This window comes from Crocodylus porosus, unplaced genomic scaffold, assembly GCF_001723895.1.
Source record: "Crocodylus porosus isolate Cpor-Errol unplaced genomic scaffold, CroPor_comp1, whole genome shotgun sequence".
NCBI classification, from domain to species: Eukaryota; Metazoa; Chordata; order Crocodylia; family Crocodylidae; genus Crocodylus; species Crocodylus porosus.
Window position 1 is genome coordinate 37064905 of NW_017728950.1, and position 18021 is coordinate 37082925.

The following is an 18021-nucleotide window of genomic DNA, read 5'->3' on the forward strand; positions in this document are numbered from 1 at the left end:
CCTCAGAGAGGAGTTATGGGGGCAGGTGGCTCAGCTCCTCCTGCTGTTGTGCCTCTGCCTGGTGAGGAAGGAGATAAGGCACGATCCCTACCCGCAACCCAGAAGTGGGTGGGTAGTGTAGGAGTAAATTTAGTCGGCTTCTGGCCTACTTGACTAGAAAAACAGACAAAGACCAGACGAGCTGATACTGCTTATTTCAGTTACATGTTTTGAGATAAGGAATCCTGCATGTCTTATTACCCTATGCACACATGTCCAATTAAGTAAACTTGTCTTAGTTTCTCCAAGGTCATATTTTTTTCTCTTTCTCTGTCTTAAGTATAAAAAGGCTTGAAAACTTAGAGAGGAGGAGGATTCCTTTGAAACAGACAAAGTGGGTGATTCCCCTTGCTGTATGAAATCCTCCCTGTGATCACTGTACGGCCTTAAATAAAGAAAAGCTGGCTCTGTCGGTTCTGATTCAACCGCAACGCAAAGTTTGATTTCTTCCACAGTAGCATAGCGTAGGATAATTTTAAGGTGGCAGATGATCCCAGGTATGCCACCTGCCAGCACTACCAAAAGCAGATCAGCCGGGGCACGAACGAGAAACATTTCAGCACCATAGCAATGCTGCTGCATCTCAGGAGCCATCACCCCTCTGCCCTTGTTCCTCCTCAGTCTGACACCAGTGGGAGCATGCCCAAAAAGAAGTCCCCCTCTTGCTCCAAAGCCCCCATCCCCAAGAAGCAGAGGCAGGCCACCCTGGACCAGTGGGGGAAAGGCAGGGACAAAGTGGGGAAGTGTTCCCAAGGCGAGCAAGGTCACCTAGAGCATTAGGGAGATGGTTGCTCTGGATAGCCAGCCCTTCTCCTTTGTTGAGCAGCCAGGGTTCAGGTGGTTACTAGGCGCTTATGGCCCCATCCTAGCAAGTGCCTGCATGCATCACCTTTAGCAGAACAACGGTGCCATCCCTGCATGAGGCATACAGAGAGTACTTGAGGAAGGAGCTGTGGAAAGCAGGACTGCAGGCAGCTTTACACTTCACCTCAGAAGTCTGGAGCAGCTGGAGTGGAGATGCCTACCTCTTGCTCACAGGGCACTGATGCAATCAGTCAGGGCATCAGTGGGCTCTCCTTCAAGCAGAGGTGATGGATGAGTCCCACACAGCAAGGGAGATCATGGTAGCCATGAACCACATGGTACAGAGGTGGCTTGTTGGGCAGGGTGAGCTCACCCATAGGTTCATGGTCACCAGCAATGGGGCCAATATGGTCAAGGCAGTGTATGATGCCAACTTTGTTGGCATCCGCTGTGTGGAACACAAGTTCCACCTCATAGTTCGGGATGCCTTGGAGGGGGACAGGGCTCCCAGTGATGGTGCTGTTACTACCACGACCAGCCAGCTCATTTCGGAATGCAGGAAGGTGGCGGGTTACTTCTACCAGAGCATCAAGGGGGGCAAGTTGCTGTGGGACAAACAAGTAGAGCCGAGCATCCCCCAGCACAAAATCATGCAGGATGTGGAGACTCGATGGAACTCCACATACCTGATGCTGGAAAGGCTGGTGGAGCAACAGAAGGCCATGAGATGGCCTTGCTCAGGGAGATTGGGCTCAGTGGCCCCCTTAAGAGTGGAGTGGGATATCATCTCCCAGATCTTGGCAGTCCTCAAGCCGTTCCTCAAGGCCACCAAGAGCCTCAGTGCTGGTGATGCCCACCCTTCACCAGGCGATCCCCATAATGAAGGAGCTTGAGAATCAATTGGAGAAATTCCAGGCGATCGATGTGCCTGGCTGGGGCAAGACGCTTTCACCAGAGGTTCAGGCACTGGTGAAGTGGCTGAAGGAGAGCATTAAAAAACGGCTGGATCCATTGCAGTCCAGTACAGTCCACATGCTGGTGGGCATGTGTGATCCAAGGATGAAGGGGAGCATCTGCAGCAGCAAAACCCTCGATCACTGGATGGAGGTGCTGGTGCACAGAGTCAGGGAGGTAGAAGGGCAGAGGCGGGGGGAATGGAAAAGGGGGATACACTTTCCTGTGCCAGCACTCCAGCCACAAGCCAATCTCCTCTACCACACCACTGCCAATGCAGGCCAAAGGCATGGCTTCAATGTTGGGGTCCAGAGGCACCAGACCCCACCATCTGCCAGGTAGCACGGAGGCTATCTCCCTGAGGATGGGGAGCTGCTGCAATGCAATGCCTTGGCGTATTGGGTAACCCGCAGCCAGATGTAGCAGGATCTGGCCACAGTTGCCTGGGAACACCTGTGCTGTCCACCAACCAGTCTTCCAAGCGAGAGGGTCTTCAGCATTGCTGTGGATGTTGTGACACGCCACCACATCTCCTTGGATCCTGGTTTGGTGGAGCAACTGGCATTCCTAAAAGTGAACTTTCTGCTTCTAGAGTTCCCCAAGCTCTGCATGCAGATAGAGCGAGTGCCACCCTCCTCACTTTGCATCTATTTCCTTTCTTTAGTTGCTTTCACAACCATGTAATGCCCCAGTCTGAGAGCTGGAGGCGGCAGTTTAGTTTTTCACCAGCCAGCAGGGGAAGAACATCTCCCTGCTGAGCTCCTGTGCCAGGACAAACCTGAAGGTATGAGCTGGGGCTATGGGGAAGGAGGAGGCCCCAGGTCCTGGGCATGACCTAAAAGTACACCCTGCCAGGGTCGGGAGGCCTGATGGGACTGCCGATTGCACAGCAGCCCTAGGAAATGCCAGGATCGCTAACCTCCCTGGTGAAAGGCAGGTAGGGGTACCTGATAACCTCCAGCCACCGCAAGCACGCACAGTCCTGGCTGGGGAAAGCCCAGACCTGTAAGATCTTTGAAAGGCCCAAGGCTTACTTTTTTGCAGTGGAATTGTGAGGGTGAGAATAGGCAGGCAGCTCAAATCTGACCCAAGGTACCCTTGACTGACCCATGCTGGGGACAGGACCCAAAGAGAGGTCGAAGGACCAGGGGCCTAGCATAAGGAATGCCTAGAGCAAGAGGCTCAGGATTCCAACTGGCCTGAAGGCAGGGCCAGGGCCTAAGGAGGAGCCAAAGGTCCCAGAGAAGGAATCACAGCCAAAGGAGCAAAGGATTCAATGTGCGAGGCATGGGTTACAGTGTAGGAAAGGTACAGCGCCATCACCATTCCTGGATCTTACAAATGCACCTCCAGAAGTGTTATATATCTCATCTAGTGCACCAAATGCCCTGATGGAAAATATGTACAAGAGACCAAACAACAACTGTGCACCAGAATGAATGCACACGGGACATCTATTAAAGACAAAAAGAATCAATTACCAATGGGGGCACATTTCTCACAAGAAAACCACGCTCTCTCCAATCTCTCAGTCCTGATTCTCAAAGGGAATTTACAAAACACTTTTCACAGGCGAGCCTATGAACTTCCCTTCATCAACCTCCTTGATACAAAAACTCAGTGGATTTATGACACCTGCCTGACATCTGACTCCCCAGGTACCTCTGCAGGTGCTACCATCCCTGCTGCTTCACCCAAACCTACAAAAAAAAAAAATGACAAAATTATAGGCATTTTAGTGAATCTCTATTATACTCTAATACTATATAATACTAAAATACTCCATTATACTATACTCTGGCCAAATCACGAAATCGGCTTATTTGGCAGCCAAATCCCCAAATCCAATTCAGCCAAATCAAAATTGGGACAGTGACTTGAATCACCCAGTCGAATCACTGTCCCTCCGAATTCGCCAAATCTGAATCGAATACTTGCTGCTTCACACAGGCATACTGCAGGGTCACCATGGCTTGAATGACATGGATTCTTGGTTCTGAACTAATATCATGCACGGCTTATACTATGACACAACGGTGTTGCTCAAAAGTGTGTTTTATGGAGTACCTATGCTAAACCTTGCAGTAATTTGCAACAAGTTAAAATTATTAATTATGGATCAATTAAATCAGTAGGCACCCGTGGTAATTTGCAGATACACAAATTGATACGAGTATGTGCATTTGAAAATCACCATTTTTTAGTCTGTGTTTCAAACTAACAAGGTTTCTTGTATAAAGCAGTGGGCAGGGTCAGGTAGGAGGGGGCATGCAGTTGCTTCAATTCGGACTCTGAGTCTCTTCGCTTCCCCTCACCCATCCCCTGGCTCCTCCCCAGCTCTACTGTTTCAGAAGCTAAGGAAGGTCTGATGGTAAAGGAGTAGGGGAAAAGAGGCAAATATTGCAGAAAGCTGGGGGTGGCAAGGGGCAGAGATTATGGGGAGTGAGGGTTGCCAGTGGGAGGGGAGGGTGGAAATAGGAAGGCTGCAGGGGGAAGAAAGTGAGTAGGAAAGAGGGCAAGGGAAAGTACACTGAAAGAAATCTGTTTACTAGCTGCTGTATCCCCATGATCTCAGTGATCCCTGGGGTGCTGTCAGATGCTTTAATGTGTGCTGTGTGGTGCCACACAATGTTGACACTGTGTGGTATGTTAATGCCTATGTATGATTCACATCTAAGAGGGAAGGAAACCTTGCAACAAGTGTGACTGACTTCACAGATGCTAAAGGATGCTAAAGGACAATATTTGATTAGTAAGCCTGTTTTGAATGGTGGTTACTACCTTTAGATTCTCTTTAGATAAGAGGGCCAACTCTTGTACGAGCCCCATCAACACAAGAGCTTTGTAGCCCTCAGTCATCCCTGACCTAATGGTTAGGATTAGCTGCTGTAATAAGCTACAATTCTTTTGGTTATTTTCCCTCCGCTGCCGAATCAAAAGTTTCCATTTTTCTTCTCCCTCCAAATTCCTGATGGCATTTTGATTATTCCAGTTTTACATGACCCCACAGCTCACAACAGGAGATCTGAAAAAGAGAGCGACTGAGGTGAACTAATGACAAAGACCCATCCCCAACTACAAGACATTGGTTGTATGCTATTATATGTACCAGCTCACAATGGAGGACACCCCATTTACTTCCTCAGGGTCTTGTCCAAACCCCAGTCTTTCTGAAAGCTTGATGCTGTTGTACCACTGCCATTAGCAAAAACGAGCATCAACAATGCTCAGGTAAACTGACCATGGGAGCTTTACCGTGTTAGCATCACAACATCATGTTATTGCCCTAAAACTGCTAATCTAGCTTCCCTTCCAAGCCTTAACAAGAAAAGGAGAGGGACAAGGCCTTCTCTGAAACCGACCTAGATGTTTTTCCTCCTTGTTCCCACATTATGCAAATGGTTTGTTACCACAGATCTCGAGATTCCTTTAAAAAATACAAGCCCATTCTTTCACCATCAGCAGCAGCAATCCCTCGCAGTTGAGGATATGATCGTCTTCCATGGTTGCATTATCAGTGGGTCTGAAGATGGCTGACAAAGCCAGTCGGGGATCAACAGGTTCTACTGCAACCCAGGCACATGTGTTCATGCAGGGGGGGAAGGTGCTGAGTTCCTGGTTCAGTCCGTAACACGCTGTTTCTGCTGGTCTCGGTTTTCCATCTCCTGCTGTCATCTATAAGGTTTCAAAGTACTGACGGCCTTGCAGCAGACTCTTCCTCCATTTGGGGCAGTAAGCTCCCATAAGTACATGTCGATGCTGCATGTTTTCAAGTTGCCTTTGAGGACATCCTTGAAGGACTCTCTCTGCTCTCCTCTTGAGCATAAGCCTTGACTGAGCTGGGAGAATAAAACTTATGTGGGAGGGGAGACAGAAGCCCCAGCATGTCCCAGGACCCCACCCAATGAGCCCCAATACTTACCACAGGGGCCGGAATGAGCAGCAGCTGGGGGAAGATGCCGACGCAGGTTTGGCGGCGCTGCAGCTGTCTGAGGCTGTGGCTCGGCGATCCCAGGGGGCGCAGCCTAGGAGCAGCACAGGCTACTCAAAAGGCAGCTGGAGAGACACCCAGGTGCTGGGGAGGACAGACAGGGGCTGCCAGCGTGAGGCAAGCAGGGAAGCCATGCAAGGAGCAGCAGGACACTGATGCGGAGCCCTGGACAGCGAAGCCAAGCGGAGAGGAGAAGAGTGCCGGCAGGGAGAAGCAGGACACCAGCAAAGAGCCACAGGCGGCGAAGCTGGGTAGGAGTGACAGAGTGGAGCTTAGGGTAAGAAGCCCCAGCAGCCAACAGGGCAGCCTGGTAGGAAAAACCCCAGGGTGGAGCTCAAGGAGTTGGCCAGAGAGGCACGGCAGGGAGCAGAAGGTGGTCCCCACAGCGATGGGCGAAAAGCAGGCTCTGCAGAAGTGTCCAGGTACTCCAGTGGGGACTCCCACCCATTGGTGGGAACAGGAGTGATTAGCTCCCAACTCGCGGGCCCCCCTGGAAAGAGTAAGAGGACGGATCGACATTGAGTCTCTTTCTTGCCCCAGGGAGGCAGAAGGGTCCGGGGAGCCGGAGTCCCCTGTACCCGTCAGTAGATGACTAATGCCTTTGCAGGGAGCAAAGGACCTTTTGAGTTATCATTACCCCAGGCTGGGGCATGTTTAGTTTGTCTGTGGGCTGGCCTGAAGATTAAGTCCCATAGGGATTGAGGGTCGGACACCTTACCCTGCTCAGGGTGGGCGTTGTGGGTGAGGAGAGATCACCCTGGGGAAAGGTACAAGGAGGCTGAGCTCTTCCGGGCCATGGATGTGGTAAGGGTGGGGTAAAGGGGAGGTTTGGAGCCCCACAAAGGAGGACCCAGAGTTGCGACTCCGCTGGGACCATTGACAGGGAACTGCCTCCCCCATCTATCAACATCAAAGTCGTGGCAGGTGAGTAGAGGCAGTGCTCAGAACCATCTAGGCGGCCCTAGAGTGTGGTCTCACTCTGACGTCACTAGGGAGGAAGGTGCCAACCAAGAACGGGCCAAAGCCATACACTGTTCCCTTTCCCTTGATCAGGTCTCCTCCAAACCACTTGGTCCTCAAGTGCTCAGATTGTAGATGGCTCCAATGGCATTGAAAAAAATTAAGCATATCGTCAATGTCAATTGGATGCTGAATCTCCTTTGTCTCATCTTCCCACCATGTATCCTTTATATCATTGGTCCTCCTCTGGACCTGTGCCTTGGTTTCTTGGTGATTCAATGTTTTTTGCTTGGAGTTAGTGTCATTCTGCCATGCATGAGAGGCCTTGTGCTTGCAACTGATCAACTCTTGGATCTCCCAGTCATGCTCATCAAAATAGTTTTAGTGTTTCCTAGCAGAGACTCCAAGTGTTTCTACACAGGCGCTGATGACGGTAGACATGAAGGCCCCCTAAGCACTGCTGACAATCTCCCATTGTCGCTGATTGCAATTCACCAGTACTGTTAAGTCACTGGTGGAAGAGGTCTTACTTGATTGGTTCCTTGAGTCTGTGGACCTTCCACTGGCATAACATCTGCTGCAGTTGTTGTTTGGGAGCCAATTTGAGTGACATAACCAAGCAGATCAGTCCAGCAATCATCAGATCTTAGCATAGCTTAAGTAATGCAGACATTGTTCCAACCCCTACCATGAATCATGACATAGTCAATCAGCTTGTTCTTCTGGCAGAAAAGGGTGCTGGCGATGGTGGGGACTGGACCCAATGATCTTCCAAGGTCCCTTCCGGCCTTACAATTTATGAATCTAAGAGTCCATGTTCTGTGCATCTGGTCAAGAAGAGGATGCCACTGGAGTTAACCTTTCCTACTCCTTCGTTGCTGATGGTTCTGTTCCAGAGGTTCATGTCTCTTCCAACTCAGGCATTGAAATAAACAAGCAAAATAAGCCCATCTCCCTCTGGAACATCAGAAAGGACTTGGTCAATGTTAGCACAGAATTCCACCCTGGTTTCATCAGAGGCATCAAACGTCAGGGATCTTTGCTGATAACAATGTTATATTAGCTGTCCCAATTTGAGACAGAGTCATGAAGCACTCATTAATTTCAATAAGGAACTCACTAAGTTGGTTTATAAATTCATTTTTTATGGCAAAACCAACTCCATGAAGTCAGTTTTCTCCTTCCTGTTTATCCTTCCAGAAGAGGATATAGCCACCTCCCTGTTCTTTGAGCTGCCCATCTCCCGCTCACTGGGTCCCACTAAATGCAGTGATGTCAACGCTGTCACCTGAATTCTTGAGCCATGATTGCAGTGTGGCATTCTGGGCATTGCCTATTAAGATTGTCCACGACAGCCCTGATGTTCCAGGCCCCAAAACTATCTTTGTGGATTTTGACCACAGTAAAGGTGACTCCATTGGACACAGTTATCCAGTCAGGAAAAAGGTAGGCAGACTATGTTTAGGACCTTTTCTAACCTCCTCCCTATGTGAGGTGATCACAGTAGATCCTGAAGAGGGCTGCTCAGTCACAGTTACAGCTGCCATATCTCACTCCTGCCTCATCCAAGTGCTAGACAACCTTCTTGTAACTGCTGCCTTCATGCTAATTCATGACTAGGAGCTTCCAAGCCTCACACCACACACACAGTGGCAGCACTCTGCATCCCTACACCTTACCTCTCTATTCTGCCATCATTGCCAAGATACCCACTTTTTATGGTTATTGCAAGTACCTTTTCCAGTGCAACAATAAGAGGGCTTTAGCTTTGTTTCATGACTTGATTCATCACAGAACTTAAATCACACACAGCGGTGCAAATAACATTACATCCTATCATCTGTGAGAGCACCCTCCAGTGCCAAAGTGTTATTTTAGTTCAGTCGTGCCATTCAGTTTGAAAAGAGATTTAGCACATGGCTAAAAATGCCTTCAGGGACTGTCTGCCTGTGAGGTGACCCATAACAATTACTTTAAAGATGTATCTGTGCAACTCTTCTCCTGCTGTTCTAAGAACACCAACTAACACTAGTTGCAATATCCATTACTGGAGAAAACAGATGGGAAAAGCGATTAGTAATGGCCTACAGAGCTTTCATTAACCACTAAGCTGTCAGCTCAGATTTCACTCAGCACAACAACTGAAAGTTACTATAACATCTGTATGACACCTTGCTGGTGACTGCCCAGCAACTATCATGGAGTGAGTGAGTGGCAATTTCATCTCACATCCTAGCGGACGAACACCAACATCTTGAAATTGGTACCCAGCAGTGTGACTCACTTTCTGGAAGTTCTGGAGAACTAGCTAAGCACTGGATAGTCTCAGAGGTAACTATGCCCTTGCTCCTGGAAGTGGTCTTGGCAGAAGCTGTGAGATGTACACTGGCAGGACAGTATGAGAAAACATGCAGCCCTGTCTGTTCAGAGTAACAAAGAGAAGGCCGCCTGTCCTGAGTAATACAGATGATAGCCATCTTACTTTTAATCTAAAGGGAAATTCTGTCTTCTTTAGACAGTAATCTTTTTTTTACTCCACAATTCTACAAGCAAATTACTGAGTCAACACTGCACTGTTTTGTGTAGCTGTCCCATCTGTATCTTCTTCTTTGCTCTCTGATAATGTCTTGTGTCTTGCAAAACTATGAGATATGATTAACAGTGTCATCTTGAAGAAAAGAGATGACCTCACTCATGACTAAAATCCAATTTTGCATTACAGTCTATATACAAAAAAAGAAAAAGTTTTTAAAACAAGTAAGTGAAAATCTATTAAATGAAAAGTATTAATGGGTACATTTTGGTTCATTAAATTTATACAACAATCTAGGCTTTACAAAAGTAACTGCAAAAGACTTTCAGAAAGCCGGATGCGGCATAACTCATTTCCTAGAGCCAGGTCTGCAATGTGAAAGTGATTCTAGTGAAACTGGAGGCAGCTGTTTTTGTTCCACCACTATACTCAATAACTGGGAAGACTCTCTCAGTATACACAAATACCTGGATCCCATACAGAAAGCTAAATGATACCACAATAAGTTACACATGCATGTACACTTCTGAATATATGTGGAACAAACGTAGAGATGCTGGAAGAAGTCAACGATGTTAATACCAACTAGCTATCCTGTTTTTGTCATGCTTTTGCATTCTTTATTGAAAATCTGCTATTACAAAACAGTCTGTAATTTTTCAAATGTAGTTGTTTCCTTTTAAAAAAAATATGCTCAAATTTTTATAGTTGAATATTTATTAAAGTGTGTTAAGAGATAGCTACAATTGCAAATCAGTTTTAGGGAACAAAATTAAGAATGATGCTAGACGCTTAGACATTCCTTGAAATAAATGGTTCAAGGAAATATGTGTCATTCAATCAACAGCGTGCTGACTAAAACATTTTTAAAGAAAATCAGATCCTTGGGGTCCGGGCCTGCACTCCTTACTCAGAGGAAAGTTTTGCTCAGATTTTTCGGACTTTTTTCTGAGTAAGCAGTGCAGACCCACATTGGAATTGACAAGCGCAGATACCAACTCTCCTCAGCCACATTCAGACTTGGTAGCCAGTATCTCTGAAAGTAACAAAGAAAGGGCATAACTTTGAGCTTTATTCTTTAAGAGCATCTTGAGCAGCCAAGACAATTGGTTTTCTTCATCTTTCTCCTAAGATTCCAAGTGTTTAAACAAGTGCTACAAAGGGTGCAGATGAAGCTGCAAACAGGTGTCTCTGGTCTTACAAGCTACTGGGGCCACAGGCTGCAGAGATGGAAGTTCAACTACAACCTGGTCTGCTGTGAGGCCCAAGTACAACCAAAAGCATCTCCTGGCCTCAGAGCAGAACTCCCACACCAACAAACCTATCAAGCAGCTTTCTTGCTACTGCTGGCATTTTCAGTGCGCGTGACTGAAAGTTGGGACAATGTCTTAAGCCAAATTACTAGGCGACCTGTGCCACTACATTCCACACTGGAACAAGCCTGAGAGACTGACCCATTCATCCCAAACTAAGAAAAGGACAGACTCTCAACTGGTTTAAACTGATACCACAAGTTTATATGAGATGACAATAGGATAGATTGTCTCACTGCAATTTCGTTTTGTGTTTTTTTCTGACACAGCTAGCTCTAGCATCATATAAAATCACCATGATAGCAGCTCAGGCTGAAGCAATTGTCCATTGAATTCTATTTTCAATGCATCTCTCATGAAAGGTGTTTCTCATGAAGAGTAAAAGCTGTAAGATCACACCTGGTTAACCACTCACAGTCTACTGAAGTTTCAGCTACCTGACCAGTGAATTTCTGTATCAATAAATACTAATTTCATCCAAGACATTTAAACATACTTGGGAAAAAATAGTTCAGCCTGACAATATATATAAAATACCAGCCACATCTGGAAGTGAAAGCTTTCCACTTCCAAAAAGCCCGAGTAAAACAATGTGAGATCTATGGATCCAATCCAACCATTCCTGAATGCCCCAAAGCCTCAGGTGTTTTAACTCCCTGAGGAACTGGATCCCAACCCAAACAGTCATTAAAGCCAGACTGTGAGACTCAAAGAAACTGGGACAACAGCTCTCAACTACCAATTTAAAATCCCTCTCTTAGCAGTCCAGAAGTTGTCAATAGGTTGGTCCTGCTCCACTGTAAGTCAATGGAGTTTTGCTACTAGCCTCACAAAAGGAAAGCAAGTACAGTGCAGGTGGAGCGAGGGAGGGGGAAGAGGGAGAGGAGAAGAAAGCAACAATACATTTAACTACCGTTTGGAAGCAGGGCTAAGTATATGTTGGGAAGGCAAAACGGAAAAAAGAGCCTCTGAAGGCCAGAACACAACACAAAAGACAAAAACCTTTCCTCTTCAGGCTTGTCTGTTTTTATCAGTCTGCCAATATTGCCATTCCAGCAAATCCACCTACTAGAGAGATACAGCTTATATCTTTTGGCTGGTGTAACTTAAACAAGTTTACAAATGGAACAAGCTTTTACTAGTAAAACTTGTACAGTTTTACTAGTAAAACTTCATTTACATTAGGGTTTTTGCCACAACTAATTCGGTTTCTACCATTTTTCACTCTCCTAATCCACATAGTGATGCCAACAAAACCTTTAAGTATAAACTAAGCCTTAAGGTTTTATAAGAGAGGATGGGACATGTGAAGGAGAGGATGGGACATGTTTGTGGCCAGACTCCAATAAGGAAGAGACCATTCCCTATCAAATATATTTCTTCTGATCATTATCTTTAAAACAAAGTAGTACCATACTATTCATTCGTTAAGCAGACAGTGAAACAAACAAAGCCTCAAAGGGATTTATGACTAATGGACATGGCTCACACTGAAGAAATAAATTCAGAGCAATGGAAGAGCCCACAAAAGACACACAACAAGCTCTGGGTTTTCAGCTTCTTCCCAAAGACAAAGACATCAGAACTAACTACTTGATCATTATGAACACCTTATCTCAAAGAAGTTTCCTGCATGTTTGCCTTGTGCTGGTGTTCTCCATCAAATCCTCCTCCACCAGAATCTCATCTCCAGACTGCTCCAGACTGCAGCAAATTAAAGTGAACCAAAGCCTGCACCTCTTGTGCAGGATGGGTGGAGAATTTCCTTTATCATGTCTAAATGACAGGACAGACTTCAGGATCCCAAGAGAGATTTTCACAGCCAGAAAGAAGGAGGATGCCCTGATGATAATCCATGAGCTTCTCCACCACATCTTCCAGCTTTTTAGCAAGAATCTTCCTCAAGGTCCCTGGAACCCAAGTTGCATTGAGAAATTCCAAAATGGACTGCACTGGCAAATTGAGCAGCTGGAGACATGTTTTGGTGGGGAGATGCAGCAGGCAACAAGGGACTGGAAAAATGGGCTTTTACAGAACAACATCCTGAAAGTGAAGAAATATTTCCAAAGAATCAGCCACTTTCTCAATGAGAAAAACTATAGCCGCTGCTCCTGGGAAACAGCTCGCATGGAAATGAGAAGATGTTTTCTGTTTCTTGACCATCTCTTAAAAAAGTTCCGAAAGTAAAAAAGGTAAATCTTTTTTTCCTTGGGTATAAAACTGGCAGTTTCTCTCTTAAAATATCAGAAAAGTTCTGTCTCTACTACTGATGCCAGCTTCTCCAAAGCACTCAGCTATGCTTTGGGCAGCTAACTGAAGTAGAATGACTTTAAAAAAAAACTCAATATCCCATTGTTCCCACTACTTTCAAAGAGATCAGATCGCTGGAAAATTTGGCTGCTTTTATACATTATCCTAAAAACAGGTCAACAGTTCTTCAAAAATAGTGGTCCTGCATATTTATACTTGTATAGTCTCACATTGTGCTATAAAAGTATTTCAGGTCATTTCATAAGGTCATAGACTTATACGGGTGAAAGAGACTTTGAGGGGTCAGTTAGATCAACCCCCTGCCCAGAAACAGGACCATTCCAGGCAGATGCCTATCTGAGCCCTTCATGGAAATCTCCAATGGGGAGATTTCACTAACTTCCTAAGCAGTTCTGCATTGTCCTGCTGTTGTTAAAGCTAGTCTGTTAATTGTTTTCTGGCTCTAAGGTATTTCTTGTTGCATTTTATCTGTACATCGATTGTATTCTTTTAAAGAGCTGGAGATTACTTCTTTAATAAGAATTGGCAGATGTCCAAGGCAGGTGAACATCACACCCTTCTATGGTCTCACAGGGATTAAAAAGATCATAGTTATATTACCTAAGATTTAACAGTCAACCCGAATCTCCTTAAATTGCTTGATAAAATAATGCAAGGGCATTACACAAACACATGTGCACACACAACAAATATCCTGAAGAGTATAAACTATATGGTTTATAGTTTCTGACCTAGTCTTCAACTCTGATAATCTACTTAGCAAATGCGTCTATTATTGCAATATCCATTCTTCCCTTGGACATATTTATTCAACAACAGGTACAGACTTTTGGAGGCACTGGTTTATAACCACCTAAATCAGTACAAAGTATGGTTGTTTTGGTTTTTTCCCCTTTTTTACAGTGTGTTTATGTTTGTGGTCAAGTTGTGCATGAACAGAAAAAGATAGTCCTTTCCCCACTCCTCTTAAGTAGGTAAGACAAACCAGTTTCCCAAATATCTGTTATTTTCTATTTCAGAGACCTCAAGCACCTTGGATGTTGGATCTCAGAGTCCATTTGTTGCACTCGAGGAACAACCACGTGATTTTTTATTCTACTTTTCATCTTTGCTTTCTTAACAAAAGGTATCCAGATCCTAAATGTGCATGGTTCTGAAGGAAACTGCATCTGTGAGAAACAGATTGTATCCTTTTTGGCAGAAAAAAAATATCAGAAGAAAGTTAAACATTACCACAAACATAAGTTCTGGAGAAAAAAAAATGACAAAGCAGCCTTGAAGTCAGTTTTTAAAGGTTTTTTGGTTATTTCAGACTTGTGCAGTACCTAGATATTTTGGTTAAGATCCTCTAAGCAGACAAGGACTCCACTCTGACAGCTTCCATTCATTTAAAACAAAATGGTGAAATTGTTTACACTGCTGCTTTGAAAAAAAAGATGTACCTTAACTCTGCATGGAGAATATCCATTAAGAAGCAAGCTGCTTTTTCCTGATCACAGAACTATACCTACCCAGGCATGAGGCTGCAATAACCGGGACCGCATATGACAAGTAACAACAACAAAACGAAATTCAGAACTAAATGCATAAATATGCTGCAGATTAATTCTTTCCTAGATATATATTTCTTCCTAAGTATAGCAATTTAAAGTTTTAAAAAATATTAAGTAGGTGTCTAGCCTCAGTTTAGCAAAGTACCTAAGCTAACTTCAGGCACATGGGTGGTCTCATTATTTCAACTATTCCTGTTCTTAATATAAGGCAGATGTTTAAGTACCTTGCTGAAATGCAGCCTATGATGTTGATGTTTCCTCATGTATAATGCATCAGGCAATATCCACGCTGGTTCTAGCTAGACTCCAGCTAGGGCCAGAGCGTACTCCACCCATTAGATGCTTATGTACAATTGAATTTCACCCTGTTCAAGTCCCTGGAAATCTATTAACTTATCTACTTTTCTAACACATAGTCATCTTAGTCTAAAAGCTAGAGTCTCAAATAAACAGCAAAGAGGAGGAGGACTCACCTTCCTTTTGAATCACTGCTTGTTCAGGGATTCAATCAGGGTGAAATAGGATCACATCTGGGTACTTAAGTCCACTTAGGTACCTAGTAGGCATAGTAGGATGTGGTCCTTACATCTTCACTGGACTATACTTCTGCTTAAACTATGCAGAACTGCAGCTGTACTTTTAACTCCAAAAAGCAGCATCTGCCAAAGGTTTGGTAAAAATAACAAGGTACAATCCTGCATACATTAATGAAGCAGACCTTCCCCTATCCAGTAGTCCTTTGGCTGTGTCTGAGCTGCACCACTGGGGTAAGAGAACACTAGGGAAGTTCCACCTTTCCTGATTTGCTACATTGGAGAAATACTTCTATGAAAAGTAATGAAAAGTAAAGTATTTTTGCCTACTAGTTCCGGCAGGCCTTGTTCCAAGTTTGACATACCCTTCTTTTGTCTGTTGCAGCTTTCCTGTGCCTGCTTTAAGTCAGGAGCCAGTATAGGTTTAAACTGACATTAAGTACTATGGGTTTATCTACACTGAAGTTTTTTTCTTTTTTATGTTGAGTTCATGATTTATCAATTGACTCAAGGTAGCTAAGGATTTGTGAAGTCTAATACACCCTTTAACTGGCATTTAGAGAATATTCACATGAACTCCTACAAACCCTCTGGTTATCTTGAGTCATAATTAATAATAAGCAAAAAAAAATACTATAGGCAAAACCTATGTTTGCATTTCCTGTTTGGAATTCAGTGTTCATCCTCAGTGAGGGATACATGGATACTTCTCATTTCCATGGAGAGAGTTTTATTACCTGAAAAATCTGACTTTTGGTCTTCTCTCATTTCAGATTTATATAATATTAACTCTTAATTTTTATTTTAAAAAAAGACTACTTTCAACTTACAAATCACATTTTCTATGAAAAATGTTTAAGACCTGTTGTTACAAGTAACGCCTAAGTAACTGAAGAATCAGAAAAACAAAAATATTTTTGCTGGCTTCATTTGATAGTACTGTATGTAGACTATTTCAGTGATTCCCCTATCAATCATTTTCCCTTATCTCTTGTGTGGGTTTTTCCACTCAGCAGCAAAGACGTTTTAAAACCACAAGAAAATGCAATTATAAATTGTAAACCACAAAAATTGGCAGGGGGAAATCAAGGTCACCCATAACTAACTTTATAAAAACTAACTATATTTCCAGATGACAGTCTTTCTTTCTTTCATATTTTGTTGGGCTATCAGGCAAAATAATTGCCTTCCTATTTTTTGAAAGGAAATTATACATGTGAAGTATTCACTGTTAGCTTTTGTACCATGCTGGCTTAGGTCAGGTCTGACAGCTGTTTATTTAATTATTTTGTTATTTCAAAGTGGGTCAGGATTATGTGAGATGGAACAGAAACTGTAACTTTCTCAAGATTCTGAGTTTTTGCAATCTTTATATTTGCTTGCATTTTCTGCTAGTTCAATGATATCATAACTATAAGTATGTCACTCATTTGTAAATGCAAAATAATCAATAATTTTTTTTTTAAACCCACCATTGTGGTGAGTGATTTTAAGCCCCGAAAGAAAGATTATGACTGGCTAGTCTGACTCCTTGGACAACAATAGACATAAAATTACAGCATGCGATTCCTGTATCAAAACCAAGGATTAAACTACAGCATCTCTTTTAGAAGAGCACTCAGTCTTTATCTAAAACTCCAGAAGACAAACAAGCTACTACATGCGGAGGCAGATTGTTTTAATGGGCAGTTACCTGTACAGTTAAAAATGTGTGCTCTGCTTTGAAATCTAAATTTGCATAGCCTCACAAAACCAACTACTGTATCCTGTTATGCCTCTACCTTGTTAAAAGCCCTCTGCTATCAGAGGTCTTTTTCTCCCCATAGTTTTTGTAGACTGATCAAGTCAATCAAATCAAACTGTCTCTTAGATGTACTTAATGCAAGGCAGTTTTCTGAGACTGCTAATCATTCCTGTAACTCTATTTTGGAAATGTTTAGTTTCTTCAGTCTCATGATGAACTCCTTATCCATGCAAGAAATAAAGCTTTTAACCCTAAATATGGAATGATTTCCCTGAAAACATCATCAGTTGTATAGCAGTTAATGTCAGAAAACTGTAATGTTAACTCCTACAGTCCTGTTGCTCTGCCTTTAATGATGGTCCCCTTTATGCCACCACACATCTCTAAACTTCTGATTTGGACAAAGCTATCAAGACTCGGTTCTTTCTATGACAGTCAAAAAATCTGAATCTGGGACAAAACTGGAAGGAAACAACAATACTTCCCATTTCTATTATCCTTTCCACCCCAGAATTTCACTGGACTTCCAAGAATGACTTCAGCACTTCCCATTTCTCAGGCCACAACACTGCCAAGGTGGCAGGGGGGAGGCACTATCTGATCCCTCAGCCCTTCCCTGTGGCCATGGCTGTCTCAAAGCCTTCCCCCAGCCCCGCAGGGAACCAGCCATCCCACCCTTGGCACCTGCCTACGGCTGTGGCAGCAGATTCCAGGGCAGGCACATAGGATCGTAGAAAATGAGGCTCGGAAGGTACCTCAGGAGGTAGCGACATCAACCCGCTGCTCAAACCAGGACCACAGCACCCCAGCCATTTGTCTTTAAAGCCTCCAAGGTGGAGATTCCCCAACCTCTGGGTAACCTGTCCCAGTGCTTCGCCAGCCTCCAAGCGAGACATTTTTCCTTAAGATCCAACCTCTGTTTCCTCTGCTGCAGCTTGAGTCCATTGCTCCTTGTTCCGTCACCTGCTACCGCTGAGAGCCCCATGCGCTTTGGGACAGTCCCGTGGAGGGGGGCAGGCAGCAGCGACCCCCTCGCCCCTCCCACCTCCGCCGCCAGGCGAGGCGCCCCGCTCCCAGCCCCCGCTCAGCCCGAGGGGGAGAAGAGGGGAGCACAAACCCACCGGCCTGGGGAGGCCCCCGCCGCGGGGGGGCAGGGAAGAGCGAGGCGGGGGGAGGGGGTCTACCCTGCGCGGGGGCGCTTCGGATGTTTGACAGCTGTTGGAGCGCCGCCGGAGCCCCCGCGATGGAGTTTGGGGCACGCAGCAGCCGCGCAGCGGAGCACTCACCTCTCCCGCCGAGGGCTCCCTCCTGCGCGCCGGGGGGAGG

The 18021-nt window shown here is 44.9% G+C and overlaps 2 protein-coding genes across 2 annotated transcripts in view; one reads left to right on the forward strand and one right to left on the reverse strand.

The window, feature by feature from the left end:
• Positions 1-18020, reverse strand: part of MOB3B (MOB kinase activator 3B) — a 171443-nt gene extending 153423 nt beyond the window's left edge. Inside the window, exon 1 of the mRNA XM_019555302.1 lies at positions 17982-18020. The gene's annotated coding sequence lies outside the window, so the exon portion shown is untranslated. The remainder of the gene's footprint in view (positions 1-17981) is intronic.
• On the forward strand, positions 12107-12781 carry LOC109323284 (interferon alpha-7-like). Its single transcript, XM_019554733.1, has one exon. The coding sequence runs from the start codon at positions 12107-12109 to the stop codon at positions 12779-12781; it is 675 nt and encodes a 224-aa protein (XP_019410278.1).
• Position 18021: the final 1 nt, after the last annotated feature.

Excerpts from the sequence above, each read along its gene's own strand:
- LOC109323284 (XM_019554733.1), top strand. The coding sequence starts at position 12,107 with ATGGAAGAGCCCACAAAAGACACACAACAAGCTCTGGGTTTTCAGCTT.